Here is a 27946-nt window from a genome sequence, read left to right on the forward strand (position 1 = left end):
CAGCCTAAAAGCACTGCTGGCTCAGGACAGTTGGTGTTGGTCACGACACCCTGGCAATGTGGCTCCTAGATGAAAGTGCTCCCCCAGCTGTGATGAGTTCCTTCCAGCTCCTCTGTTCACCGGGGCGGATCTGCAGAGCAGTTGGATGGGAGGGGTACAAGGAGGAAAGAGAAAAGTAAGGCTCTGTCCCCTGTCCCCGCACCCCTATCCCATTTCCCACCTCTCATCAGGGTCCCTGAGGTACGTGGCAGTACCTCAGTCCCTCCTCTCACCTGGGTCTCAGCCCACCCTGTCTCCCTCCTACTTCCTGTCTTCATCTGCCACTGTGGCCCAGGCCATCCCTGTCCTCAATGCCAGTCACCTGAGATTGCAAGGGGCCCAGCTGGCCTCTTCAAGGTGCTGCTGGGGAGGCGGGCGATGCGGCTGCGGCCCCGACAGACTGAGGCACTGAGGGAGGGAGGGAAGGTGGGAAGGTTATAGCCTCGCCTCTGGACGACGGGGGCGAGGATTAGGCAGCGGGTGGGAAGTGAGACTGAACACTCGGCCTTGAGAGCAGCAGAGGCTGAGTACAAACAGGAGCTTCCGAGGCCAGACTTGAGGGTGGCGAGGTGGGGGGGGGGAGAGGCTTTCGGGGTTTGGGACATGGGAGGGAAGCAGAGGTGAGGGTGGGTAGTCCAGTCCCGGATTAAACACTGACGGCGGAACGTCTGCCTCGTGGCTAGGGAGCCTACGGCCCCCGCACCTCTAGGACGATCCTGTGGTAGCAAGAGCCAAGGAAACTTCAGCCACAGAACTAGACGCTGCCCCTGCTCACAAGGCCTCAGCTGCTTGCTCCAAGGGGTCCAGAGACACACTGAGGGCCTACTTTTGGCCCAGGTACCCACTGCCCTGGTGAGAGCTCCCCCATTTCCCCAAACCTCACCTCACAGTGCGCCTCTTCCTGCAGGCTGAGGTCCCAGGGAGGGAAGCTGTTAACTGGGGGCCCTTCATGGTGAACAGGAGCGCGGGTGCACTGGGGAGGGAGGAAGCGGAAGGAGTCGGATCAGCAGGGAAGCAGAAAGAGCACCAGCCCCTTCCTCCCTGCAGCCCCAGCTCAGGGCAACGGCGGGAGGTTGGGCGAGATGACCTCTGAGGTTTTTTCCTATTAAGAGGTGGACTCCTCTGCCTGCTCTCGGCCTGCACTGACAGCTGAGTGACAGGCCTGTTCTGGGAGAACATCCAGATGTCAGTTTCTGGTGTCCCGGGAACTGGAGTTCAAACAATTCCACCCTTCCACCTGCCCGGCTCTGAGCTTGTTACTGAGAGCTGGTTCCGGGGCTGTGGAAGCGGCGGGGTGCTGGTGGTGAGACCTTCATCTTCTCACTGGAAAATACTGAATAAAGTTTTCTGAGGACCCCCTTCCCGTTCCAGATGCTGGGCTGGAGGGCAAAATCTAGGGGTGCGAGAGGCAGCAACAGATATTTCCCAGTGAGACACAGAACTCAGAACAGGCTAAAGGGCCCAAGCAAGGCAGAGGAACTGATAATGTTGAGCTCCCCGTTAATTCCTGTTCCCTGCTGACTCTTCCCAGGTTGGGGTCCCATCAGCTACTCATGAGCATGCCACAAAGCAGCAGAGCTGGCAGCTTTGCAGCATGGCCAGACAAGGCTGGGCCTGTGAGAAGCAATGCCCTGTAGCCACTGCATTATGCTCTCCTAGGCCTGGCGGGGCGAAGCTGATCGGAGTCAGAGGAAAACAGGCAGCAAATGTCCCAGCTTTGACAGTCAGGTTGTTTTCCACTCTTTTTGGCAGCACCACTGTCACTCACTGACCCGACCCCCTGCTGGGAGCGGTGAGAGGAGACCCACCTGGGAATGAAGGGCTGGTCCAGTCTGTTCGGCTCCTGGGGGACTTTCTCCCAGCCAACACATTTGTGGAACCCGAGTTTTGAGGGGGTCTCCTCAGAGAGATCAAAGGTGGCATTGAGGTCCCGAGTGGCTAGGGCCAGAGGGGTGGAGCAGTTCTGCATGGCGGAAGGACCCAGGGGCACCTGGTTCTTGATGACTGTGGCTGGGCAGAAGCGAGGGGAACGGCAGGGGGCTGAGGTCCTTCCCCCTTTGGGGGTGCTGGGCCCGAATGAAGGCTGGGCCTCAGGCAGAGACCCCCTCTTCAAGCAGGGCAGGAAGGACTGGTGCTGGCACTTAATCCCCCGCTTTGGGGCTGGGGGACTGTCTGGCTCTGAGGGGCTCGTTCTCCTCCTCCTCTTCTTTTCCATGGGCTGTCGGGGTGCCTGGGCTGGGATGCAGTCAGGCCCAGGTGGAATCCCCAGAGTGTGCATGGGGCCACTCAACTGTCTTGCCATGGTCCGGGTCATGGGACCAGAGTACCCTGGAGACTCTGGGAAGAGAGAAGGAGGATGCTGATGGGAGATCAGGGACTGGCCAGAGGAAGGAAAATTTGTAGAACTTGAGGAGCCAGACACTGGAGACAGGAAGGAGCTCCTAACTCCTTAGGTCTCCTGGGCTTCTCTGGGTGCAGAAGTCCATGATCCCAGGGCTCCAGACTCCTGGGAAGCATAACCCAGCAACTGAGGACTCCAGCTACCTTTGGCCACAGCTAGGCCTTGGAGATGGCACCGACAGGCAGGGCAGAGCAGGGTGAGACTCACTTGACACGGAACACAGCTCCTGAGCCAGTAATGTCCCCCCCGTCAGGCCAGGCATTCTGGAGGCCTCAGGCTCAGCTTTTTCCTCATGCACAAGCTGCTGCAAAGTCTCAAACTCTGCGATCATGTCAGGAGTCAGGAGACTGGCTGCTTGGAGCAGGGAGTACTGTCGCTGGGCCAGGCACAGAACCTTCAGGGCCAATCTGGAATGGAGGGGGGGATCCCCACCCCTATTCAGACCCAGCCAAACCAGGGTCCTCTATGCCCTGCACCTGTCCCATCCTTCCAGGGATGGCAGAGAAGCACATCTGGGCTGGTCCCCTGGCTCCCTCCTGCCTTGCCCCAGACTGACTGGCCAGCCTCACCACCCTCCCAGCCATGGCTCCTGTTCTGCCATGCCACTGCTGAAGGCCAAGGCTGGCCAAGATGGCCAGAGGTTATGCAGGGAGATGTCACCCACTAAATATGCTCCATGACAAAGATGGTGACCTGGGAACTAGAGAAAGGGCACTAGTGGCCTTGGACTTGGAAGGTTTCCGAGTTTCCCCTCAGCTTTGCCACTTACTAGTACTGTGATCATATATGTTCATCTAGCCTAGAGGCAATGTAAGGAAGCAGTTAAGAACCCAGCTTGAGTCAGGCTGCCAGCTTGCTGCTCAAATCCCAGCTCCAGCCTTTCCCAGCTGTATGATCTTGGATGCACTGGTTAACTCCAGTCTCCATAACCTTAAAATGGGGATAACAAATGCACACACCTCACATAGCTGTTGAGAAGATGAAACAAGTTTTTATTTTGTTTTTAGCAGCCAGCTGGTACAGGGATCTGAACCCTTGACCTTGGTGTTTTTTTTTTTTTAAGATGACTGGTAAGGGGATCTTAACCCTTGACTTGGCCATCACTATGTAGGGATCCGAACCCGTGGCCTTGGTGTTATCAGCACCACACTCTCTCTCCCAAGTGAGCCACCGGCCGGCCCTGACCTTAGTGTTATCAGCACCATGCTCTAAGCAAGTGAGATAACTGGCCAGCTCTAAATGAGTTATTTTATATTCAAAATGTTTGAAGAATGCCTGGCACATGGTAAGCACTATAAATTTAGCTATCATTTTCTGTAAAATGGAAATAATACCATCTACCTTGTTAGGATAAGAAGAGATTAAATAAGATAGACTATGTTCATCTTGGTTCTGAGAAGACCCTCAAAAAACACATTCAGTCTGTGTTTTCTAGTTAATGTTTGGGATCTTTAAAAAAGTATGTGTGAATCAACACATATTTCACATGCACTGGGGGACTATTTAAGGGAAGTTATGAGGGTAATACGATTGTTGATGTAAATTTAGATTCTAATAAAGCAAATTTTCTTTCTGCAAGGCACACCTATGATAAAAGAATAAACACAATTATCTCGGTGGGGATTATTCACGGAAAATGATTTATCCTCAGGTAGCTCTACCTGCCTGGACATCTCTGAACCCCCTCCACTGCCCTCAGTCAGTGTGTGCTCAGGGAACACAAATTCATTTTATAAAGGAGCCTCAAGGCCTTTTTGAAAGAAGGCAGGATATAAATTAAAGAGGACACAGCAGAAACTCGTTCTATTATAAGGAAAATTAGACAATTGAGAAGAGTGGGAATATGGGGGAAATGCACTGACCTGGATGTCAGATCCAGGGGCTGGCCCTGTCCCTCTTGCTGTGACCCTGGGCAAAGTCCTCCCTACCCCATCCGACAAATGGAGAGTTGGTTTAAATCAGGGGTTTTCAAATTAGTTTCAAAAACCCATTGACAGAGCAACTCTGTTTTGTCTGTTCTGCATATTAGACTTTGGCATAAGATTTCATTTCAAGAAAGGACTTTGCAGCTAAAAAAAATCCGAAAAATCACTGAACTAGAAAATCTAAGATCTACTCAGTGCCCTGGTGATCCAAGAATCTAAATTCTTTTTTTTTTTTTTTTAATTATCTTTATTCCTTTTTTTTGGTAGCTGGCCAGTATGGGGATCTGGACCCTTGACCTTGGTGTTACAAGGCTGTCGTCTAACCAACTGAGCTAACTGGCCAGCCCAAGACCCTAAATTCTAAAGTCAGACATTATTTTAGATCATCTGGTTTTTAGGGTGTCTCCAAATATGGAGATGATCTAGAATGTTCTGCAACTCCTGATATTTGGGGTCTTCTGTCATGTTTTATCAGTACTTCATCCCCAAGAATAGGGAGAATAAAAGGGCTATGAGCCCTAAATCATAGCCAAGGTTGAAGCAACTTGCCGGAGACCACAAAACCAGAGGCAAAGCAGAAATGAAGACCCTGGTGTCCTCGTTCCTCATAACAGGGGACCCCAAGCAGAGACTGAATCATCAGTGGGAGCCTGTAGTTGTTCCCTGGGGGGCCAGGGGACACCCCACCAGTGCATGCCTGCCTCTCCAGGGCCGCAGGGAGTCAGCAGCAGGAGACAGATAATGAGCCGCTGATTATTCAGGCTGCAGCATTTTTTGCTGAGTCGGGAACAGACACTCCCCAACAAGAAATAAAATTAAACAGGCCCTTCTGTCCAGAAGCTTTAAATACACTGCCTAGCATGAAGCGTGCTGGGGAGGGAAGAGTGGGGTTGGCAGCAGCAAAGCCAAGTGGCAGGGGATTTATGTACTGGGGGCTGAGGAAAAAATACTAGCAGCACCTCCTTGTTAAGCACAGAAAGAGTGGTACAAAATCCATTTCTGTTTGGTGCTGGTTTGTATTTACTTTTAAGAAAAAGTAGCCACGGTCAATCTGGTGGTGAAGACACATGATAGACACCTGACTCGGGAAGGCTGTCCCTTCCTCAGCCTGATGTTCAACCTCTCTTGGCTGCTCACTTTGCTGAGGACAGGCAGCTTTGTCCTCAGACTGGAAAGCAAAGCCCTAGCCCAAGCAGACCTGCCCTGTGGTGGTGCGTGCCAGCTGTCCGGATGGAATCTGGTGTTGTGTTTCCCTTTCCTGTTGGGCTGCCAACTATGTGGAAGAATAAATAGAAATGATACGTAAACAGCGTTGGTGATAATATCAAGGAGTTGAAAGCAGCTAAGAGACAATGTTGATGAAAAGAGAGTAGACTCTTAACTAGACAGAACCAGAGCTTTTTTGGTGGGGAGAGGGGGCGCTGCTGGCCAGTGTGCGGATCCAAACCCTTGACCTTGGCGTTATAACATCATGCTCTACCCAACTGAGCTCACCAGCCAGCCCTGAGCTGGAGCTTCTGAGACGTGCTTAACACCAACACCCACTCCTGGGGGGCTGAACCCCTCACCTCCCACCCTGCACTCCAGAGTAGAGCAGGAAGACACCTACTGCTTAGAATGGTCCCTGCCCAGCTTCTGGGGTGAGAGGTGGTCTGTGACTGGCTTGGGCGGCAGGGTCAGGCCAGGGGACCCCGGCAGTGGGTGTCTGAGGTTCTGCTCTGGCATCAGGGTTGGAACCTAAAGAGGAAGGAGGAGGCACAGGTAGAAGAGCCAGAACGGCCTCATTCCCTTTACTTAAGCAGCTCCTAAAATCCTTCCGTCCTCCGGGAGTGGGAATGACGGCTCTAGAATGACCAGATCCTGGGAGAGGCTATCTTTCTCCCAATCACTGCCAAACACAAAAGGATCTGAGACAATATTTCTCCTTCTGCACAGGATCTGAAAAGTCTCCCGATGACTATGACGTAAGACATCTGGGTAGAGAACCGAAGCCGAGGGCTGAGTCAGGGAGAGGCATTTCTTCTGATAGTCTACCATCTTCAGCCTTCCTGCTGCCTAAGCCTCACACGCCAGGCCTTACCTCCTCCACTGGGCCTTCATCCTTGTCCTTTGGAGGCTGCTCCTGGTCTGAAGAGTTCTCTTCCACGGCCCTCTCCACTTGGGCCTCTGTGCCCAGGTTCTCCTCTTGAAGGTCTCCAGACCCCGCATGGAGATCTGGGGTGCAGGGCTGACTGGGAGGGCAGGATGGTAAGGGAGAGCTGGGAAGGCGAAGTGGAAATGAGAGTTTGAGAGGCAGGGTGTGGGGGCAAGTGGGGAAAGCAGGGACCAGGCAGGATCTCTGTAGCACCCAGGTGACAAGGAGCCCATATGGGAAAGATGCTGGGTGACAAATGGGCAGGAGCTGACGGTAGCAGAAAGAGGCAGGGATTTTCTGGTTTAAGAAATGACAACCAACCCTAAGTCCACCTTCTCTTGAATAGTAGATACGCCTTATATGGGCTGGAGTGTCGTTTACGGATTTAACACAGGGCACTTTAGGTGACAATCAGTTGCTGCGCACTGGGTGGGAACCTCTAGCCCTAAGTGTTGGAACAGAAGCAAGGAGTCCTAGCCCTCCAGAAACTGGAGACGTCGGGGCTGGCTCCTGTCTGGGCCAAGCTGACGGCTGGGACAGGTGAGGGCAGTCAAACTCACTGTCGTTGTGGCGGACCCAACTTGGGGGATGGTGGGAGGTCCCGTTGTGGGGACCGGGCGGCTGCCTCATACACTTGGAGCTTCTTCCTCAGGGTGGCTACCTGGACCAGAAGACGGCCAGCCCCTCAGAGCCTCAGCAGAGCACGGGAGGTAAGGGGCGGGCACAGAGCGCCAGCCGTACCCCAAAGCTCCTGCCTCCCGCTCCCTGCCCCCAAGCCTGCTCCTCCAGTGGGCTCCTCACCTCAGCCTGGAGCTGTTGGCAGATGGTGGCATACTGGCTGATGTGGCAGTCCAGACTGATCACGTTGCTCTTCGGCTGAGATAGGGGCACAGGGGAGAGACTGATTTGTTCATTCAAAGCGACCTTATCAACCATCTGCAACGGCCAGGCACTGCCTAGGCGCCTCACTCAGATTATCGAGACCCACCCTCACAAGTGGAGAAACAGGCCAGGGAAGGCCAGTAACATGCCTGAGACCACAGCAAGAGGCAGAAGGTGGCCTTTGAGCCTGACCCTTGACTCCCTGACCAAGACATTCTCGCCAGACATGGGGCTTTTCTGCAGCAGCTCCAGGAGCATCAGGGCTCCCTGGAGGAGGAGGCAGGGACGGGGAGGCCAAGCAGATGTGGCAGAACCCAGAGAGACTTCACTTTTATCTCTGTTAATATGTACTGGTGTTTAGATTTTGCTGAAAATATAGTTCTGCTGCTAAGGACAAGTCTGAACCAGACCACTGGCCAATACTAGGCCACCCCGCCTATTATCTCCCCTTGGTTTTGGAGACTGTCCTGCCTCTCCCTGGCTGGAGTCTTCCTACCCAGGGATGGGGACTATGTCGCTTCTATCACCAAGAACCACCCTGAAGACAGAGCCAAGGGGAACTTCTTTCCTCTGCCTTGGGGCGCACTTGGTCCAGGGGTCTGAGGCAGCTGCCTGGGTCCTACCCCTTCTTCCTTCTAGCTGGCACGCACCGAGAGTCTGATCTCCTTGGCCCGGTCGGCATACTTGAGGGTGTTGTAAGTGTCCTCGTAGGCCAGGCTGGAGGGGCTGATGGCGGCAATCATCACTGTGCGGCAGTTGCCCCCGATGGAGTCCTTGAGCAGGCGGGTCAGCTTGCTGTCCCGGTAGGGCACATGAGACTTGCGGCCCTGGGGGTGGCGAGAGGGTGTGGGGTGAGGCAGATGTACTAGACTGGCCCAGGTTGGGGCCCGGTGGCCTCTGGCTCAGGGTGGGAGGGAGGGCCCACTGGGTTCAGGTGCTCAGTCGCTATCCTGGGGAGGATGATGGGTCTGCACTGCTTTACTTTTGCATCGGCCAGGGCGTTGAGGACGTTGATGAGGGCCAGCAGGGAGCGATTGATGTTGGCACCCTCCCGTAGCCGCTCCCCCTTTGCTTGGGTGCTGGATGCCCGCTCTGAGCCAGCCAGGTCAATCAGGCTCATCTTGGCCACCTGAAGGGCCTGAGTCAGTCCCAGGACCCGGTCCTGCTGCTTCACGAAGATCTGGGGGCAGACAGCAGGTGTCAGGGGGAGCTGGGCACCAGGAGTACCACCTTCGGGCTCTGACCCATGACCCCTCTTACCTGGAAGATGGCATGGGAGCGGGAGGAAGTAGCGTTGGCGTCAGTGGAGTGCTGCGTGCGGTTACGGTTCCCCCTAGTTAGCATCTCCAGGAGCTGCTCAGCAGAGGCTGGCTAGAGGAGATGCCCAGGAAGGGGGCTGTGGTCTCCCCCACCAGGATTTCTCCCCTAACAGGAAGGGCTGCTCTTCAGAACCAATATCACACCCCTTGCTACCACACTGTCACCACCACCACAGGATGCAGGGCATCCCCAAACTGCCTTGGGAAGGGACCCTGGACCAATGGGGCTGCTCGACCCACCCGAGCCCAATCCCACACCTGGTGGAAAGAAAGTCCTTGCACCACCACCCCCTTGTCGGGGTCCTCGCGGATGGCAAGGGGCCCCTTGGGCTCCAGGAGGTCATGGATCTGCTCATTGTACACCTGGGGAGAAAGGAAGCAAGGAAGAGACCTGAAAGAGAGGGCCTGGTCCTGGATGAGGGAGCGTGAGACTGGTGCGTATTTGAGACGTCACGCCACGAGTGGCACTTTGCAGGACGATGTTAAATGATGAGAGTAGGGAGGGCAGGTTTCGTTCTCACGCTGTCCCCCAGAGAGCTGCATCTATGCCCCCCGGGCTCTCACTGGGCCTCAATTCCCCCTTCCTACCACCCTCTCCCCCGAGCAGCTCACTCCTCCTCAGAGGGCTGAGAATGAGGGATGGCGTCGACCAGCCGGGGGAGGGGACAGCCCTACCTACCTCCTGGTAGCTGATGAGCACCTCGAATCGTTTCTCCTCCTGCCGGGCCTCAAGACGCCTATATAGTTCCATGGTGGTCAGGTACATGATACCGGGGTCCCCCTCCCTTCCCAGCATGGTGTGTGTCTTCCCGGCCCCGGTGGCCCCGTAGGCAAACACTACAGAGAAGAGGAGGGAGGAGGGTGGCAGTGGGGCCCAATCTGCCCCCTCCAGGGTCACCCCAGTGCATTTCCACCCAGCTCAGCCCTCCCTTCCTCCCCAAGCCCCTTTCCTTTGCCTTCCACCGCTCCTACCCCTCGCAAGCCACCACGTTCATGCTGCCGCATCTGCCTTCTCCATGTGTCTGTCCCGGCTCCCCCCAAGGCCTATGGATCGGAAAGCAACGAGACCTCCTTCATGGATGGGACTGTCCCTTCCTTCTCCAGTCTAGGTAGCTTCCTCTGCTGAAGGCCCACAGTTCTTTTCCTCATATCACTGACCTCGGTTTACAACCACACACTGGTGGGTGTAATTTTATGATTCGTGTCTTCTCCCCCTCTAGCCCATAAGCATCGAAAGGACAGGAACCACGTCTGTCTGGAGTGCTAAAGTGTCCTAAGGCCCCACAGGTGCCTCACAAATAGAACGAATGGGGCCCCACAGAGAACAAAAGGGCCAGAGCTGTCCCCAGCAAGTCGTACGCAGCTGAGGGGAGGCGGGCACATGTCAGGAGACACACACATCTTCCATTAGACAGAAGCAGGGAGGCGAGGCCGCTCCCGGGCAGGGCTGTTTCTCACCTGAGCAGTTGTAGCCCTGGAGGAAGCTGTCCAGGATGCTGAGGGTGGTGTGCTGGAACACATCTTGTTGGGTGGCTGCCTCACCAAAGACCCGGTCAAAGACGAACGTCAGGTCTTTGCCCTTCTTCTTGGGGCCGTCATGGGTGCCACCCCATTTCAGGCCAGGGAACCCCCCATCGGTCTCCTCAGGGTCAAACACCAGTGTCCGCTCATCCACCACCTGAACCACAGGCCGCCGCTGACTCTCCAACTCGCGAGGGTTGGGGGGCCGCACCCGCACCACCACCTGCACCACACTGTCCTCCACCGCCATCACCATGGCAACACCTGGGCAGAGACACGTGGAGATGGGGACCGATCCAGCCAAGGCCTAACCAGGCACCCCCTCTGCATCCATGGGCCTCCTCCTGCCCCCTTCCTGGTGGCTGATCTCCATTTTATACCAAGAGAGTAAGAATATTGGTGCCAGCACCAATTATTAATTATAAATATCTCTTTCTCACTTGAAACACCACCTTTGTCACATTCAAATGACTGTATTATCAGAGGTCTATTACTGAGCTTTCTATTATGTTCCACTAATCTACTTGTCTACTCTTGTGCCAATCCCACACTGTTTCCATGATATTACTGTACAGTGTGCTTTTTATCTGGTAAGGCAAGAACCCTTCACTACTCTTTCATAACTTTGTTGGCTATTTTCAGGCATTTACTATGCTATCTGACCTGAAGAAAATTTTATCAATTCCATCCCCAACCCAGAACCCCCCTTCTCCCGTTGAAAAAACCCTATTGGGATTACAACTGAAAGGGCATTAAATTTATGTATTTATTTTGTTATATTAAACCTTTTCGGGCAAGAACATGGCTACTGCCTTTCTGTTTGTTCAGATATTTTTATGTCTCTCAATAAGATTTTATAGTTTTCTATTTCTTCAGATAGATTCTGTAATTGTCCTTTTAATATAATTCCCAAATATTTTATGGACTTAATTGCTCTTATGAATGGAACAACTTCCCCCATTTCCATCTCCAGCTGGTAACTGCTAGCATGGAGAAACACAACTGATTTTTATGTGTTTTATGTATATATCCATCATCCTCAAGCTCTCTTATTTAATTCCAATTGTTTTTATTAGGGCTTCTTGGGTTTTCTAAATATACAATTATGTAACAGAAAAAATGTTTTGCCTTCTCCACATTTATATGAAATATTTCATTTCTTATCTATTGCAGTCTCTAGAACTTCTAAAACAGTGTTGAATAATAATGATGATAATGGTCACCCCTGTTTTGTTCATGATTTTAAAAGAAATGGCATTAGTGCTTCACTATTTAGAAATTAATTTTGGACAAATACTCTATCATATTAATAATTCCTTCTATTCTTATCTTACTTAGAGTTGTTATCAGGAAAGTCTGGAATTTTATCTAATGCCCTTTCAGCAACTCCTGATATATTTATGTGTTTTTTTCCTCCCTTGTTTTGTTTATATGGTAAATTATTTGATATTATTCCTGGTATCAAACCAACCATGCATTCCTGGAAAAAAATCATATACTGAAAAGAAAAAAATCTTTTCCTTTATAGCCTTTAGGTCATGTTTAAGAAGACATTCCTTCTCCATGGTAATAAATACTTTTCTTATTTCTGCCTAACACTTTTTCTTTCTTACATTTAGGTGTTTATCGAGACAGAATTTAATTTTTTGTGAACTGTATGAACAGTTTTCTAAGTATCTTTTCCTTCCAATTGGTAAGCAATTATCTCAAGATCATTTATTGAATAGTACACTCCTTCTCCCCCAATTTGAAATGCCAAATTTAACATAACTAAATTCTCATATAAACATGAATTTGCTTCTGGACTTTCCATTCATTTTACTGATAAGTCTGTTACTTTTCCAGTACCTAACTGTTTTAAGTACTGTGGTTCTATATTACCTCCTTGCTCTTTTCTTGGCTATTCTTGGGCATGTTGTCTTGCATATGATTTTAGAATCAGCTTATGAAGTTCTATGAAAAATCCTGCTAAGACTTTAATTTGGATTATTTTGAATTTATAGATTTATATGAGAAAAATTGGCATCTTTACAATGTCAAGTCTTCCCATTTAGGAACTGATAACTCTTTCCACATTTATTCACAACTTTAAAATCCTCAGTAAAATTTCGTGATTTTCTTCACATGGTTATTGTATATTTCTTGATAGGTTTATTACTAGTTATTATATACTCTTTGTTATGTTGTGAATAGGCCTTTTGAAATTACATTTTCAAATTCATTTTTGCCACAGTATAGGAAAGCTCCTGGTTTCTGTATGCAGATCTTGTATCTGGCTACATTGCTAAACTCCCTTATTAGTTCTAATAGATTGTCATTGATTCTCTTAGGTCTTTCAATTAAATGATAATGTAGTTTGCATATAATGACAACTACATTCTATTTTTAGCTCTTCTATATTTAGTTCCCCACCTTCCACTGCCTATTAGGAATGTAGGAATGGGTGTTGAATTTCATCAAATGCTTTTTGGAATTTGCTGAAATGATCACACAGCATTTCTCCTTTAATCCATTAATGTAGAGGGTAACACAACAGATTTCCTAATGTTGACCTGGTAATAATATCAAACACTTACTTGCCTTTTCCTCTCAGAACTCTCTCCCTGGTTTTTCATTTCTCCTTTGACCCAGCTTACCAATGGTAGGAATGGTAGTTTTGGAATGCAAGAGTCATGGATATCCTGGAAAAATTCAGCCCAATTCTAGGGAGAGATTAACAGGGGGAAGGAACAGAGGCTGTTCCTGGGGGTATAAATAGGTGAATCTTTCCCAGTAAAGACTAGGTTCCACTGAGGGGTCACAATCACCAAGGTCATTCAGCAAAGAAAAATGGCATTTCTACCTAATACTCCAGCAAACAGCTCAGGGTTTCCTTGGAGAATGAGGCAGCATCGAGTTGATCTGAAACTCCTATCCCCTTGCCCCTAAATCCCTTAACTTGTTTCCCACACAAAACAAGAGAGAGATATTAACCAACAATAATCCTTCTACATGTGTATACTTCTATTTCTGTCCCAGCAATCAGGTTGCCATAATAAACGTATCAGCTAAGTGCTTACTTTGTCAGGGATTGTTCAAAGCACCTTATTCATATCATCTCCTTGTACCCCCATTGTTATTCCACAAAATAGATGCCACTGATTTTTCAATGAGGAAATGGAAATAGAGAGGGTTAAGCAACTTGCCCAAAGTACCAATGCTAGTGACTGATGGATCTGACTGCAGAGCCTGTTATACTGCCTGATAATGACATTATATATTACGCTATTATGATCACACTGTTGTAACAGTCTCTTATGTTTGTATAATAATTATAATCCCTTTATGGACCCAGCATGAGACATTATGCAAACACTTTCAGATATACGGACTGAACCCAATCTCTGACACTCAGAGAGTCCCTGTCCCCTGCCCTTGCATTCCTACCCCCAGGAAACCCCTTTTCTGTACCTGGGGAAGTGAAGGCGGAGGATGTCTGGGTCTACATTGGCTGCCTTCTCGGCAGTCCCAGCTCCCCACAGGGGGAGTTTTAGCTGAGGAGGAGCATAGAACAGCCCAACATTCTAAGCAGGAAATTAAAAAGGGCACTGGCAAAGGAGTGCACATAACCTTTACAGTTCTCTCCTCTCCGCCTCCTGAGGGCCAGTGAGGCCATCCTGTTTGCCTAATGAGATGTTTTCCTTCTTCATGAGACAGTGCTGGGGGCACAGATGAGGGGTGCAGGTGACACTTGGCATGGCTGCCAGAAATCCTGGGTTCTGGTACCTGTTCTGCATCTGACTAGGGGGGAGGTCCTCCCACGAGCTGCACCACGTCCACATTGCATCAGCTTCCCCCTTTTAGAGCCAGAGAGAACAGCTACCAATCTGCTCCCGCCCCAGGGGGATGGGGAGATTAATGAGAGAACGTTTGTCAAGTTTGCTTTGATCCTCGGTTGGAAAGAGCATTTCAGCCCAAAGTACAAGGGACATGATTCTTTAATAAGATCTTCAGGGTTCTCAGCCAGCCACAGTCACGTTCTGTTTCTAACCCAGGGCAGCTCATTAAAACCCAGAGGCTAGTGTGCTGCTGAGCTGGGGCTGGGAAGCCAAGATTCATTTGGTTGTTTTTGGGGTGGCCTCCTCTGCCCGCTGTCATAGGGACAAGCCCAACAAGCACAGGCTCCTTAGAAGCCCCCGGAGAAGAATTTCTGAGGACTTGAGGGGATCCCCCTGCAGACACTGGGAGCTGGGGAAGGAGCCCAGCCCTCAGATGTTCGACTTTTATAGGGGTCACCGTAGCCCCCTTCACTGCTCCTTCCCAACCCTTATACACTTATGTTTCTTGTCTCTGAGAGAACAGGACCCTGTTCAGACACAGTCTGTGCACCCCAGATGCCTGGACACCAGGCCCAGCATGCAGCAGATGCTGTATAATATTTGTCCTATGAATGAATAAGGGTCAGAGTAGGGCAGAGTCTGAATCCAAAAGTCTAAAAATGATTATTATTATAGCTAACATTTACTAATGCTTATTATGTTTTTTTCTTTTTTGGAGGCTGGCCATCAACTGAGCTAATCAGCCAGGCCTAGTGCTTATTTTATGTATCAGACACTATGCTAAGTGCTTTACAAATGGTGTTGCTTAACTTTCACAATCGTTATGTCCCTACTCTACAAAGGAAGCTGGAGACACAGGGAAACTTGTCACGCAGGCGCAGGCATTAAGTAGCAAGGCCAGAACTTGACCTTGTTCTGTCACCAGAGGCACTACTCCATCCTTAGGTTAGTCTGCCCTGCATTTGGGCTTTGGCAGCTCCCACCTCCCCCTCACCTCTGCACCCACAGAAGAACAAAGACCAGTGATCACTGGTTCTTCCTACATGTGGTGGTGCAGAGGAGGAAGCTGTATTCTTTTGTTTTTTAAATAGACAATCATAAGGCTGTAATTGATGATAGTTTTGTTTGTTCCTTTTTAATCCTATCATTTTAATTTATTTTTCTTGTCTTACAGTTCTGGCTAGGATCTCCCATAAAATACTGAATTGAAGCAGTAAAAGTGAGCATTCTTGTCTCTTTCCTGACTTTATAGGGAATGGTCCTATTATTTCATACTTTGTTGGTTTAAGGAAATATATCTCGGGCTGGCCCGTGGCTCACTCGGGAGAGTGCGGTGTTGAGAACACCAAGGCCCTGGGTTCGGATCCCATATAGGGATGGCCCGTTGGCTCGCTGGCTGAGCGTGGTGCTGCCATTTTTTTTTTTTTTTTTTTTTTGTCGTTTTTTCGTGACCGGCACTCAGCCAGTGAGTGCACCGGTCAGTCCTATATAGGATCCGAACCCGCGGCGGGAGCGTCACTGCGCTGCCAGCGCAGCACTCTACCAAGTGCGCCACGGGCTCGGCCCGAGCGTGGTGCTGACAACACCAAGTCAAGGGTTAAGATCCCCTTACCGGTCATGTTTTTTAAAAAAAAAAAAAAAAAAAAAGGAAATATATCTCCATTTCTAGTTTACCAATATATATTTTAAAAAATCATGAATGGGTATTGAATATTACTGAATTCTATTTCTGTGCCTAATGGGATATGTTTTCTCCTTCAATCTGTATACATATAAATTGTATTAATAGATTTTAACCATTCTCATATTCCTGGGATAAACTCAACTTGGTCATATATTTTTTTTTAATACACTGCTGGCTTCTGATAACTTTCTAATTACTAACTTTTTATTTAATATTTTTACAACTACATTTATAAAAAAGATTGACTTGTAATTATCTTTGTCTCATTTCTGGTATCATAAAATAGACTGGAAATGTTTTCTCTTCTTTTTAGGAAGAGTTTGTGTAAGGTTAGAATGGTCTTTTCCTGGGCCGGCCTGTGGCTCACTTGGGAGTGTGGTGCTGATAACACCAAGGCCACGGGTTCGGATCCCTGTGTAGGGATGGCCGGTTCGCTCACTTGGGTGAGCGTGGTGCTGACCACACCAAGTCAAGGGTTAAGATCCCCTTACCAGTCATCTTAAAAAAAAAAAAAAAAAAGAATGGTCTTTTCCAGTTGCCTGTGCATTTCTGGGCAGAATTTGGTGGGTTTTTCTGATGTGTGTGAAGGTAGATTTTAAACTACAGTAATTCAATTTCCTGAATGGTCCCTAGGTCTATTCAAAATTTCCATAACTTCTTGAGTCAGTTTTCGTAAGTTGTTTTTTCCTGGAAAATTGTCCAAAAGCACTGTCAAAAATGATGTTCCGGGCCGACCCTGTGGCGCACTTGGGAGAGCGCGGCGCTGGGAGCGCAGCAGTGCTCCCGCCGCGGGTTCGGATCCTATATAAGGATGGCCGGTGCGCTCGCGGTGCGGCCGGTCACAAAAAGACAAAAAAAAAAAAAAAAAAAAAAGATGTTCCATTGAAGTCTCTCCCTTTTAATCTCTGTAACTGAAGTTATGTCCCTATTTTTGTTCCTAAGATCATTTTTTGTGTGAGTTTCCTTTCTTTATTTTTTCATCAATATTGCCAGAGGTTTGGCTTTTCTGTTAGTCTTTTCAAAGATACAGATTTTGGCTAAGTTAATCTTCTTTATTTTATAATAAAATCCTAATTCACATAAATTTCTGCTTTACTTTATCTTCTTCCTTTTATATTCTACATACGTATTCTGTTGTTCTGTTCTATCTTATTAAAGTTAGATATTTGCCTCACTAACTTTGTTTTTTAGACAAAATATTCTAATGTAAGCATTTAAGACTATAAGTTGCCCTCTAGGTATTGCTTAAATTGCATTCCACAAGTTCTATAAATGTTATTTTTATCATTGTCCCATGATATTTATCTTTTAATTAAAATCATGATTTCCTATTCGACTGGGTTAAGAGTATTTTTTTAAATTCCAAATGTGTATTTGCTTTAACTTTTTTTTCATTTGTATTTATAACTTAATTGCTGTGGAAAGAGAACATAGTTTGTACAATACTCTGATAATTGTTTAGATTTGCTTTGTGGCCAGACAAAGAAAATTTTTATAAATATCTCTAAAAATATACTACTTGTATACTTTTTTTAAAAAAAGGTACAAATGGAGCTGCGTTGGATAATATAAAGACCAGCAAATTGAGACAATTTAAAATATCTCTCTGGGAGTAGAGGAATTCAATAATGAAACGAGCAGAGGACTGGATACAATTACAGTTGTTGAAACCTGAGATGCTGTGATGAGAGAAGAAACAGAACAGAGAGGAGGTTGTAGAAAGCAGGTGACATTGAGGAGGAGCCCATTCAAAACATTGTGCAGTCATTCTCCTCTGAGATAGGCTTAACTTCCTTGTGCCTCAGTTTCCCAATCTGTAAACTGTAAATAATATTAGTATCTACACCACAGGGTTGTTGTGAGGATTACGTGAGTTTATTCAATAAATGTTAGCCATTATCATTAGAATTATATGGCATATGGCATTTTCCCATGATGCCAGAAGAACCAATGTCTTCAATAAAATTCCCTAAGTTCTTTGGCATAGACCAGGCTTTAGCTTTTCTGTGTCCCTTCAGTACCCTAAAGGGTCCAAAGCTAAGAGGAAAAGTGTGCTAGGAGCACTAACAGAGGCCTGGTTTCTGTCATACAGATGTTCTTTCATTTCTTCCTTCATTCAGTCAAATATTTACTGTGTGCCCCAGTAACAAGTTACAGCCATGGGCCGCCCGTGGCTCACTTGGGAGAGTGCGGTGCTGATGACACCAAGGCCACGGGTTCGGATCCCTATATAGGGATGGCCGGTTGGCTCACTGGGAGAGCGTGGTGCTGACAACACCAAGTCAAGGGTTGAGATCCGCTTACCGATCATCTTTAAAAAAAAAAAAAAAAAGTTACAGCCACTGGCACGACAGCTCTGCAGTCAGCTCTGTAGAGACGTATGGAAAGGGGTTTATCTACTCGACACTTATGTGCAGGAGGTCCCAGGTCCCAGCGCACCAGGTCTCCTGCTCTTCCTCACATACCAGCAGAAGGACCTTTCACAGAGCCGTCGTCCAGAGGGCCGGGCCCCGGCGCAGACGTGCAGGCCCCAGTCTAGGTCCTGAACAGCTGAGCGGAGGGGTCCCGATCTCGCATGCAGATGTGTAAGGAAGCGCCCAGCTCCCCACCCCGCTCGGAGGCGACCACTCAAAATCCGCCGAGGCGGCGGCGGCAGAGCTCGGCCTCCGCGCTGCACCCTCACGTCCGGCACACAGTGGAGCAGCTGGGTCCCCGCATCCGACACCCGAGCGCAGGCACTCGCGGGGCCTGCTCTGTCGCGGGCCAGACTTACCTTTCGTCGGTTCTCCGCCGCCGGTGTCGCCAGGAACCCCCGACCACGGGAGAGCGCGCCCTACGCCCTCCCCGACCCGCGCCAACCTCCAGCCGGCGCCACGCGTTCAAATGAGCCGGGTCGGCTCGTCCGCGCTTCCCATTGGTCACCGTGCGGATCGCTGATTGGCTGTTTCCTAAGTAACCCGGCCCCGCGCGGTCCGGAGTGGCGGGCGCTGCGCAAGGGCGCTTGCGCACTTCCCCTTCCGGCTCGCCGGAGCCTCCCGGGCGGTGTCTCCGCGGCCGGACAGGCAGGAGTGGCCGAAAGCAATGAGTGCGCGGCTGAGGACCGGGGCCTCGGCCCGGCTCTGTGGTGCCGGGGCTTGACTCGTCACCATTTGTAGCAATCAGACATCCAGCAGGTGTTCAAACCTGCTTTTTCTGTGGGCTGAGCTGGCACCCGCTTATGCAAGAGGGGATTCCCAGCCGCTGTCCAGAATTTCTTCCTGCCCCGGGACTATCCCAAGAATGAACTTCAGGGGCAGTCTTGATGTGGAAAAGCCGGCGGAGGCTGCGAATGGCGGTTCCGTCCGCTTGGCTTAGACAGTGTCAGGAGCAGCTCTACTGATCGTTGTGTATGAGGGTCGACCCCTTAGGGCACCGGTGGGCCGCACTGCCTCCTCGCTCCACAGCCGCCCGCTGCTTGTGTTCTGTGGGCCAACCTCCTGCTGGTCGAAGAGGGAACTTTGCACTGGAATCAGGAGACCTGAGTTTCCAGTCCTGGCTCAATCACTGACTAGTGCTGAGATGCGGGAGTCACTTTAGCACTCTGAGTGTCATTTTCCTTATCTATAAAATGGAGTAAATATCCTGCCCTTCCTACTCACCTAGGAGAGCATGGATATGAAAGCCCTCCAAAACCCCAGCATATGTAAGGGGATAGCTTTCTATGAATCTGATTAGGACCAAACAGATGAAGGCTGTGAGGAGCCACTTGCTCACCACTGTCAGTAAACCTGATCTGCCCCCACTGTCCTCACTGGGACTGTGAGCAGGTCTGGGGCATGTAAGACAAGGGGAAGGCAAAATTCCCTCATCGGACCTGGTTGACTTGGCCAAAACTCTTCATTCACTTCCCTGGACCTCGATTGTCCCTCTACAATAGAACAGCACTGCCGGTTTGGTGAGCGTAAACAAGAAAACTATGCAACGGTGCTGTCATATAAAGCTACAAGAAAACTGGGGTATTCTGCCATCTTCACTACCCAAGGGAAATAAAACTGTTAAAGGATGGCTTACAGCTTTACAGTCCCCTCCCCTCTTACAGGGATGTGTATTTTAACAGAGGTTTGGGATGAAGTGGAGGGTTTTGAATCCTCAGGAGCCATAAGGGGAGCAGGTGCCTCTTGCATCCTGGTCTTGCCCTGGTCCTCTGAAAATTAGCTGGACGTGAGGTGAGCCAGGGTGAAGCAAGGGGCAGAGGCAGGCCCTGCTGTGGGCAGTGGGAAGGGGACTCTTATTTTCTGGATAGTCTCAGGCAAGTCACAGCCTCTCAGTGCCTCAGTTTCTGAGATTATAAAACATGGAATAAAATAATACTTAGCTTGTTACAAAGCTTTGAAATAATATAGGTAAAGCACCTTGCAGACATTCATTGAAATGGTAATGGATGTTCTGTTCATTCAATAAATATTTACTAATATGAGACAGGTGGGCTCAGAGGATAGGGTGGTATTTTAGTCTGTTTTCTGTTGCTTATAACAGAGTACCTAAAACTGGATAATTTATAAAGAAATAAAATTTATTTCTTACAGTTTTGGAGGCTGGGATGTCCACAGTCCAAATCTGGTGAGGGCCTTCTTGGTAGGAACTGTGTACAGAATCCTGTGGCAACTAGGGTATCACATGGCAAGAATGGCATGAACAAGAGAGTTAAGTGTTCTCTTGCTCTCTTTATAAAGCCATCAGAACCACTCCCTAATGATCTATTCAACCATTTACCCATTACTCTAATGGATTAATCCATTCACAAGGGCACAGTCCTCATGATCCAATCACCTTTTAAAGGCCCCACCTTTCAAATACTATAATGGGATTTCCCACCCTCTTAACACTGTTATAATGGGTGTCAAGTTCAATGAGTTTTTTTGCGGGGGGGGGGGGGGGGGACATTCAATCCACAGCAGGTCGTGAGTGATAAACACCCTCCTGTGATAAACACCCTCCTCCTACCCTCATAAAACTTGCAGTCAATGGGAGAAATTAAGTTCTAACACCGATGTGAGATAGGAGCTATACTGAGAACATTCAGGGGCATTGAGGGTGGTGGCATGCTAAGTGAGGTCTGAGGAGAATTGGGAGCTAGCCTAGCAAAGGGGGCTGTTTACTGGGTCTCAGCAGCCAAGGGAAGGGAACTTGACAGGTGAGAGAGTCAACTAAGCCAAATGATGCTGAGAGGCATTGGTAGGGCCTGGCTAGGCCCTCCATAGTGGACACAAATGGAAAACTCCAGGGCCCTACACCACACATGCTGATAAGGGGAGATTGGTCTGAAACTGGCCCAACAAGAATTTTCATACCTAGAACTTGGACCTGAGGTCTGGGTGCAGAATATTGTCCTTGTGTGGAGGCAGAAGGTGTTCCTGGGTTGATGTGGTTGGGGGTGTGAAAGGCACCAGGCTCTGTGCTCTTATGTGTACATGTCATTATCTGTGATTGCCAAGATCACAATACTAGGTGCTCAAAGGAGGCAGAGGGGAGACACATAGTCTCACCTGCTCCCTTATCACTTCACATCTTTTGCACCGAGTAGTGTTGTTAGCTGCTTCAGATATAGACCAATTTTATTTATTTATTTATTTTTAAAAAGATGATCGGTAAGGGGATCTTAACCCTTGGCTTGGTGTTGTCAGCACCACGCTCACCCAGTGAGCTAACCGGCCATCCCTATATAGGGATCCGAACCCGCGGCCTCGGCGCTCCCAGCGCCACACTCTCCCGAGTGAGCCACGGGCCAGCCCTAGACCAATTTTAAAAAGGCCTTGAATCAAGTCCAAAGCATCGTTCTTACCATCTTAAATCCAGGCCCAATGTTGAGGTCTGGCCTCACACAGAAGCCGAGTATGATAAGGACCATCCACTTGGTTTATCAACAAAGAGGCCACGGTTGGCCTTGACAGGAGTAGTTTCAGCGGAATGGGAGCGTCCAGATTAGAGTGGGATGTGAGGAAGAAGTAAAACATCTTTTAAGACATTTGGCTGTCAAAGGGAGCAGAGAAATGAGGTAGTAGCTGGAGGGAAATGTGGGGTCAAGAGAGGATTTTTAAGGATGGCGGGAAGGAGCTGATACGGAGTGAGCAGCTGAAGATTCATGGAGAGGTATGATTATCAACTAGAGTCCCCAAGAAGGTGGGAGGTAGCATGGTCAACCATCCCAGTTTTCCTGGCTGGGACTGGGGTTTCACAAAATGCAGGATTTTCAGGTTTAAAACTGGGACAGTCCTGGGCAAACAAGGACAGGTAGGCCACCCTGGTAGGATACAGGACGCAGAGCATCTTCCATGGAGGGAGGAAAGAAGGAGAGCAGGGAAGTGTGTGGATTTTGTGGTGGAAAGTTGATGGAGTTTCCATCTTGTGACTTCTGGCCTCTCTGTGGGGCAGGGGATGTGATCACCCATTGGATAGTTAGCTTCATGCTCTATCTCCTGCCCTTGCTACTGGGCCTGACACATAATAGGTACTCAATAAATATTGCCTGAAAGAATCAGTGAATGAACGAGGCTGAGGGTAGGTGTGACAGGTGGGGCTCTCTATGGAGCACCCTCTGGGATGGAGATCAGTGTGCAGGAAGTTGACGGGGGAGTGCTCCCGGAATTAGCACCTGTGGAAGAGGAGGGAAGGCAGCAGCATCAGGCAGAAGGAGAAGTTCCAGCGCATCCCAGTGTCCATGACAGGAGGGAAAGCTGGAAATTTAAGGAGCGTGAGAGATGCTTGAAATAGCTGCTATCACGGTAGAATGGTTAGTACTCGCATGTGGCAGCACAATGTTATGCACTGAGTGAGACACTGTCCTACGTGAAAGATACTCTCAGTCTGGCTCTGGAGACAGGCTGATACCTGCTGGGGGCGTCCAGGAATGCCTCATGGAAGAGCAGGCTAAGGAACTGGTCTTTGAATAAGAGGAGGTGTTCTGCAGGCAGCTGAAGTAGCCAGGGTCTTAGCAGATCCATCCCTGGCTCTGGTCAGGCAGGGAGAGGACTGCAGCTCTCCTAGCCTAGGCGGTTTTCTTACTCCAGTTCAGGGATCATCACTCAGGGGGCAAAGGGGCCTGTGTATTGGGGGCCCTCAAATATGCTCTTTACCATCTGGGAAGAGGCAGGAGCCCCACGCCCTGCACAAGCCGCCCTGGCCTGGCAGCCTGCATCTTGAGAAGGGTGCCAGGTGACTTAGGGGAGGAAAGACTACTCTGACTGGGAGGGAGTGAGATTCAACCCTTCCTCTCCTTGAGGGACAGAAGAAGGAAATGGCCAGTCAAAAGGGCTGTGCCCAGAAGGGCTAAGCCACATGACCTTTGGTGAATTAATTCACCTCTCTGTGCCTCAATTTTCTCATCCCAAAAATGAGGATGATGATATTAACTACCTTGAGGATCGTTGTGAAGCTTAAATGAATGAGTACATGTGAAATTCTTAGACCGGTGCCCGATGCATAAGCTACTGTCATAGCTTAGCTGTTGATACAGACGTGAGAGTGTACATTGTTCTTCCAGCTCCAGTGTTCCCCAAGCCCTTGGGCAAGAGGAGGCAAATCCTCAGATGCCTGGGTTCTACCCCTCACCCCCATCACCCGAAGGGCAGCTTCAGCGACAACTCCAGGCACAGGCTCAGATTTTGGAAGAATTTACATTTGTAAAACCTTTTCAAACATTATAGTAAGCCACTTAGTCCAGCTGCCTCAGAGGTAACCCCTGTTAACAGTTTGTGAAGGCTTCCTGCTCTCTAAGCCATCATGTCTTGGATGTATTTGTGTGATTTCTGCTGGAATCTTGAATCTCTGGGTGGTCCATCCCTGGATCCTCACCGCCAAGCTAGGGCCTTGCCCATAGGAGGCGCTCAGTAATGTTTGTTGAAAGCAGAGCTAGCTGAGACAGGCACAGAGGAGTGGCCAGGGCCTCGGGGGTACCCCTGTGCTCTCACCCAAACTGGAGACCACAGAGCAGAAGGGTGGGGAATGCTCACTGGAGACCAAAGGACTCGGGCACTCCATTCTCAATACTTAGCGCCACATCCTGGATGCCCAAACCCAGACCTCCCCTAGTGCCACACACTCACTTTGGCGTTACCAAGGTAGAACAACCCAGGTGTCTTCATCTTCTTTTTTTTAAAAAAAGATGACCGATAAGGGGATCTTAACCCTTGACCTGGTGTCGTCAGCACCACGCTCTCCCAGGTGAGCCACGGGCCGGCCCCATGTCTTCATCTTCTTTGATGATCACATCTCCATCCTGGGCATTGAAGTACAACCAAAAGAACTTGAAATCATTGGGCTCAGGAGACTTGGGTTGTAATAATAATGACACACTTGCTTCTTGCTTCATAACTTACCAAACAGGGTCTCATCCCTTGCCCTTCAAGTACATATTTTTCTTACCCAGCCCCATGGGTGATGCAGAAACTGAGGCTCAGAGAGGTAAAGTATTTTTTCCTGAAACATTGAGCATGGTCAGGACTTGAACCCAGTTCTTCTGACTCCACTTCCTGCATGTCCACCGGGTCCTGCTATCTCTGGTTCTAGCTTTTCCTTGAGCCAACCTAAGCAACCTTGGGTTCCTCTTGGGTCTTAAGTTTCTACAGCTGTGTAATGGGAATTGCCCTTTCTGTGGCTTTGATTTTCAATTTTGGCAGATGGGGCAAAGGGGTTGCACATGGAAAACATGGCAGGCCGGTAGCCCTCTGGTCCCTCTCTCCTCCAGCCCCTAGCTGCCGCCTCTCAATAATCCATGCACCCCCTTCCAGGCCCAAACATGTGCAGACTTTTCACCTCCAATTTATTATCACCTCATTTGTAGGATTTTAAGGTTTGTTACCTGGAAAGGAGTGAAGAGCTCACACCTCCAGTTCTGCTTTTCAAATATACCTTTATCAGTTATGAAAATAACCTTATTAACAGCATCTAACCTGCTACAGCTTTATCCAGAGGGCACCCAGATAAATAAATGCAGAAGGAAGCAGGGCATGGGAAACAATGCAGCTTGTTGGGGTACTGTGGCCTCTGGAACCCTGGCATTTTCTTCCAGCCCTTGGCGGTCCTGGAGCTGTTGTCAGGGTTAGCGGAACTCAGGCAAGGCAGGGAGTAGCCTTGAGCGATTGGCCACCTTCTCCAGGTCTTCGCCTCCTGCCTCATCCTCTTGTGCTCAGAGCTCCTCCAGGAAACAGCTTCCCCAGCTCCCCTGTCTCCTGGACACTTGTCCAGGATTGATTCTCTGGGCAGCTCCCCCTCTAAGCAGTAAATGAAATATCAGGAGTGCACGGGAGGCAATTAACCCCTAGACCTCACCATGGCAGATGTGTTTGTAGCAAGCTGAGGCAGAGAGCCCAGCACACCTGCCTGGCCTTCCTGCAAAGTCATCCAATTAGGGCAGCCCCCAGTGGTGGGCCGGCTGCCCCCGCTGGTCCCCATAACCCTAGAAACCAGGGCAGCACCAGCCCCTAGGGCTGGCAGCTGCACGGGCACAGGATGGCCTGTCATTCCCCATGTGGGTGAGCTCCAGGGGCACCTCCATCCTCACACCCCTCCTGGCAGGGACATTGTTTGTTAATTAATCACACATCTTTCTAAGAGGGAGGGAGCCTGGGGGGCTTCTTGCTTCCTTCCTCCAGAGTCAACTGCCATCCTGCCTGTCCAGCCTCCTTTCCACCACCTACTCAGCTCTGCCCCCTGGAATGTTCTTGTGCTGGAAAAAGCCCCTGAATGTAGAAGGGGGAAACACATGCCCTGCTTTCGGGGAACCCCCAGTCTGAAGAGGAGACAGCCTCTGCTCTCAGAGAGCCCCTAGTTAGATAAGGAGACAGAGTTGCTCCCTGAGGGAACCCCCAGTTCAAGAGTGGATGCTGTCCCCTGGTCTCAGAAAAGTCTAGTTTCACAGAAAAAGTAGTTTCTACCCTCAGAACCACTAATGGAAGCCACAGTCTCTGCATCTAAGAAGCGCCAAATCCCTGGTCTCAGTGGAGATACATATCCCACCCTCAAGGAGCTGACAAGGAAAAAAAACCAGTCTTTGTCTTTGAGGCCCTCTAGTCTGACAGAGGAGACACAGGTCTTGCCTTCAGGAAGTTTCCCAGTCTGAGGGTGGAGACACAATCCTTACCCTCGGGTGTCCCAAGTCTGAGGGAAAAAACAGATTCTGCCCTGGGGAGCCCCTGCTTGTTGTGGGAGACACTTCCCCAGTATGTTTCCCTGCAGTTGGGATGTTGCCTGAGTGACAAGCTGCTGGCTGCTAGCCCTGCAGGACACTCCTGGTGCCTGCAAAGGTAGAAAAAGTCCTAGGCTTCAGCCCCGTCCCAGCTGTGCCACATACTTACTGCATGACCACGGGCAAGTCATGAATTTTCTTCAGACTATGATTTCCTCATCGGCAAAATGGAGATTTTCATCCCATCTCTCAAAATGACATGAGGACTGTCAAGTCACCAGAAAGAAAAGAAAGCAAACCAGCCAGCCAGCTAGGCACCCACTACAGAAATGACTAACATGTTTCTTATTGTAACACAGGCTTAGGCCTGTCCCTGTAGCCTTTGGGGAAGGGCAGGGAGCCCCCAGGTGTGGTGGCTGGGTAATTCCAGGCCAATGAGGCCATTAAAGAATCACAGGGGTCTGTGAGTGGCACTGGGGGACAGGAGGTATGCCTTCTAATCTAATCACTCTTCTCACTGAGTCTCTAGTTCTAGCCAGACCTGCCGGGGGTTTTATTGGGTTTGTGGGGACCCGCAGATTTCAATCTCGAGACCCCACAGGGAAGGAACAAGCATTAAGCTAATTTTATTAAATGGCCACAGCTGGCAGTGGGGGAAGTAGGGGAGAGAAGGGAGGATAAAGAAAGTCATTCAAGTCTACCAGCCATGGCAAGGGTCCATACATGGGGTCTGGCCAAGAGGGAGGCCACCCCTCCTTCCTGTCTCTCCAGCTGAGCCAGACTGGGGAGGGGAGGCCAGATGGGACCTTTCGTCAATGTAGAGCCTTGAGATTCTCCAAGAGGCTCACCCCGTGGCTGCTGCCTAGGGCAGATGCTTGTAAACACATCAGGCCTCTGCAGGGCTGGGGTGGGAGTGGAAGGGCTGAGCTCAGGCTGCCCCATAGCCATCCTCAGTTCTGCTTTGGAGATCTCGACTCTTTATGAAATATGGTGTACTGGGTAAGAGCATGATTTTTGGTTCAAATACTGGCATTTTCCTGTTCCTGTGATCTTGGTAAGTTACTTAACCTTTCTGAGCCTCAGTTTCTTCATCTAAACTGAGAAATGGATAAAATAACAGCATCCATCTTAAAGGGCATGAGAACGTTTCCCACAAATCCACTCCCTACCCCACACACATATCCGTAAGGTAATACCTATAAAGTTCTTACATAGTATCTGATACATAGCGGGTGCTCTCTAAACATCAGCTATAGTTATTTAGGAATGTCATGTGTGGCTGTCATGGCCCCCAGTTACAGGAGGTGAGGGAGGTAGTGTCAGGGCAGGAAGACTTAGTGTGTCTAGGGTTCAAGTGCAATCACAGAACTAAGCACCTGGGTCACATTAAGCAAGATGTTTAACCTCCTTGGAAGAGTAAAATCTACTCATCCAATAACTTCCCAGGGCTGTTTGCACAAAACTTGAGATGACATATCTGAAAGCATTTTGCAAACTTTAAAATGATGTGTAAATAATAAAAGCTCTGTTTATTGAGCACATACGTTATACCTCTGTCATCCTCAAGTGAGGTAGGTCTCCTTACCTACACATGAGAAACTGATGTACCAGTGGTAAAGAACTCGGACCAATGTCAACCAGACTTCAGTGCAAAGCTTGTTCCTTTCTATGCCTGTCACTAACACAGAATTGAATCTGAGAGGAGTGACTTGCCCAGGATCACACGTAGTGGCACAGGGACAAGAACCTAGGTCTCCCAGTTTAAAGATTGCCTGTGCCTTTGCAATGGTGATGGCACTTTCAGTGATGCCAAAATGAAACTTCTCCATCCCGGAAGATGATGTGACCAGGCTGTTCCCATTCCAGCTGCCCAGGCCCACTCGGGCCGTGGTGAGCATTGGGTCTTTTTGTCCATCCCTTCCTGGAGCAGGTCTGACTCTGGCATCGGGTTTGCCCCAGAAGCTGTCACCAGAGCCCTTCCCAGTCTGGAGGAAGGCAGGGTCTATGGGCCCCTCCTGCAGCCCGCCCCTGGGCACAGACTGAAACCCCCATGGGGTGGAA

At 49.5% G+C, this 27946-nt stretch overlaps 1 protein-coding gene across 1 annotated transcript; it reads right to left on the reverse strand.

The window, feature by feature from the left end:
* Window positions 1-347: 347 nt before the first annotated feature.
* KIF18B (kinesin family member 18B) lies at window positions 348-10471 on the reverse strand. Its single transcript, XM_063081028.1, has 15 exons — window positions 10159-10471; window positions 9380-9537; window positions 8959-9063; window positions 8642-8752; window positions 8364-8561; window positions 8032-8208; window positions 7301-7375; window positions 7060-7160; window positions 6446-6632; window positions 5975-6102; window positions 2655-2847; window positions 2469-2480; window positions 1848-2398; window positions 923-1012; window positions 348-447 (listed from the first exon to the last, which is right to left on the reverse strand). The coding sequence occupies exons 1-15, from the start codon at window positions 10469-10471 to the stop codon at window positions 348-350; spliced, it is 2499 nt and encodes an 832-aa protein (XP_062937098.1).
* Window positions 10472-27946: the final 17475 nt, after the last annotated feature.

This window comes from Cynocephalus volans, chromosome 16 (assembly GCF_027409185.1).
Source record: "Cynocephalus volans isolate mCynVol1 chromosome 16, mCynVol1.pri, whole genome shotgun sequence".
NCBI lineage: Eukaryota > Metazoa > Chordata > Mammalia > Dermoptera > Cynocephalidae > Cynocephalus > Cynocephalus volans.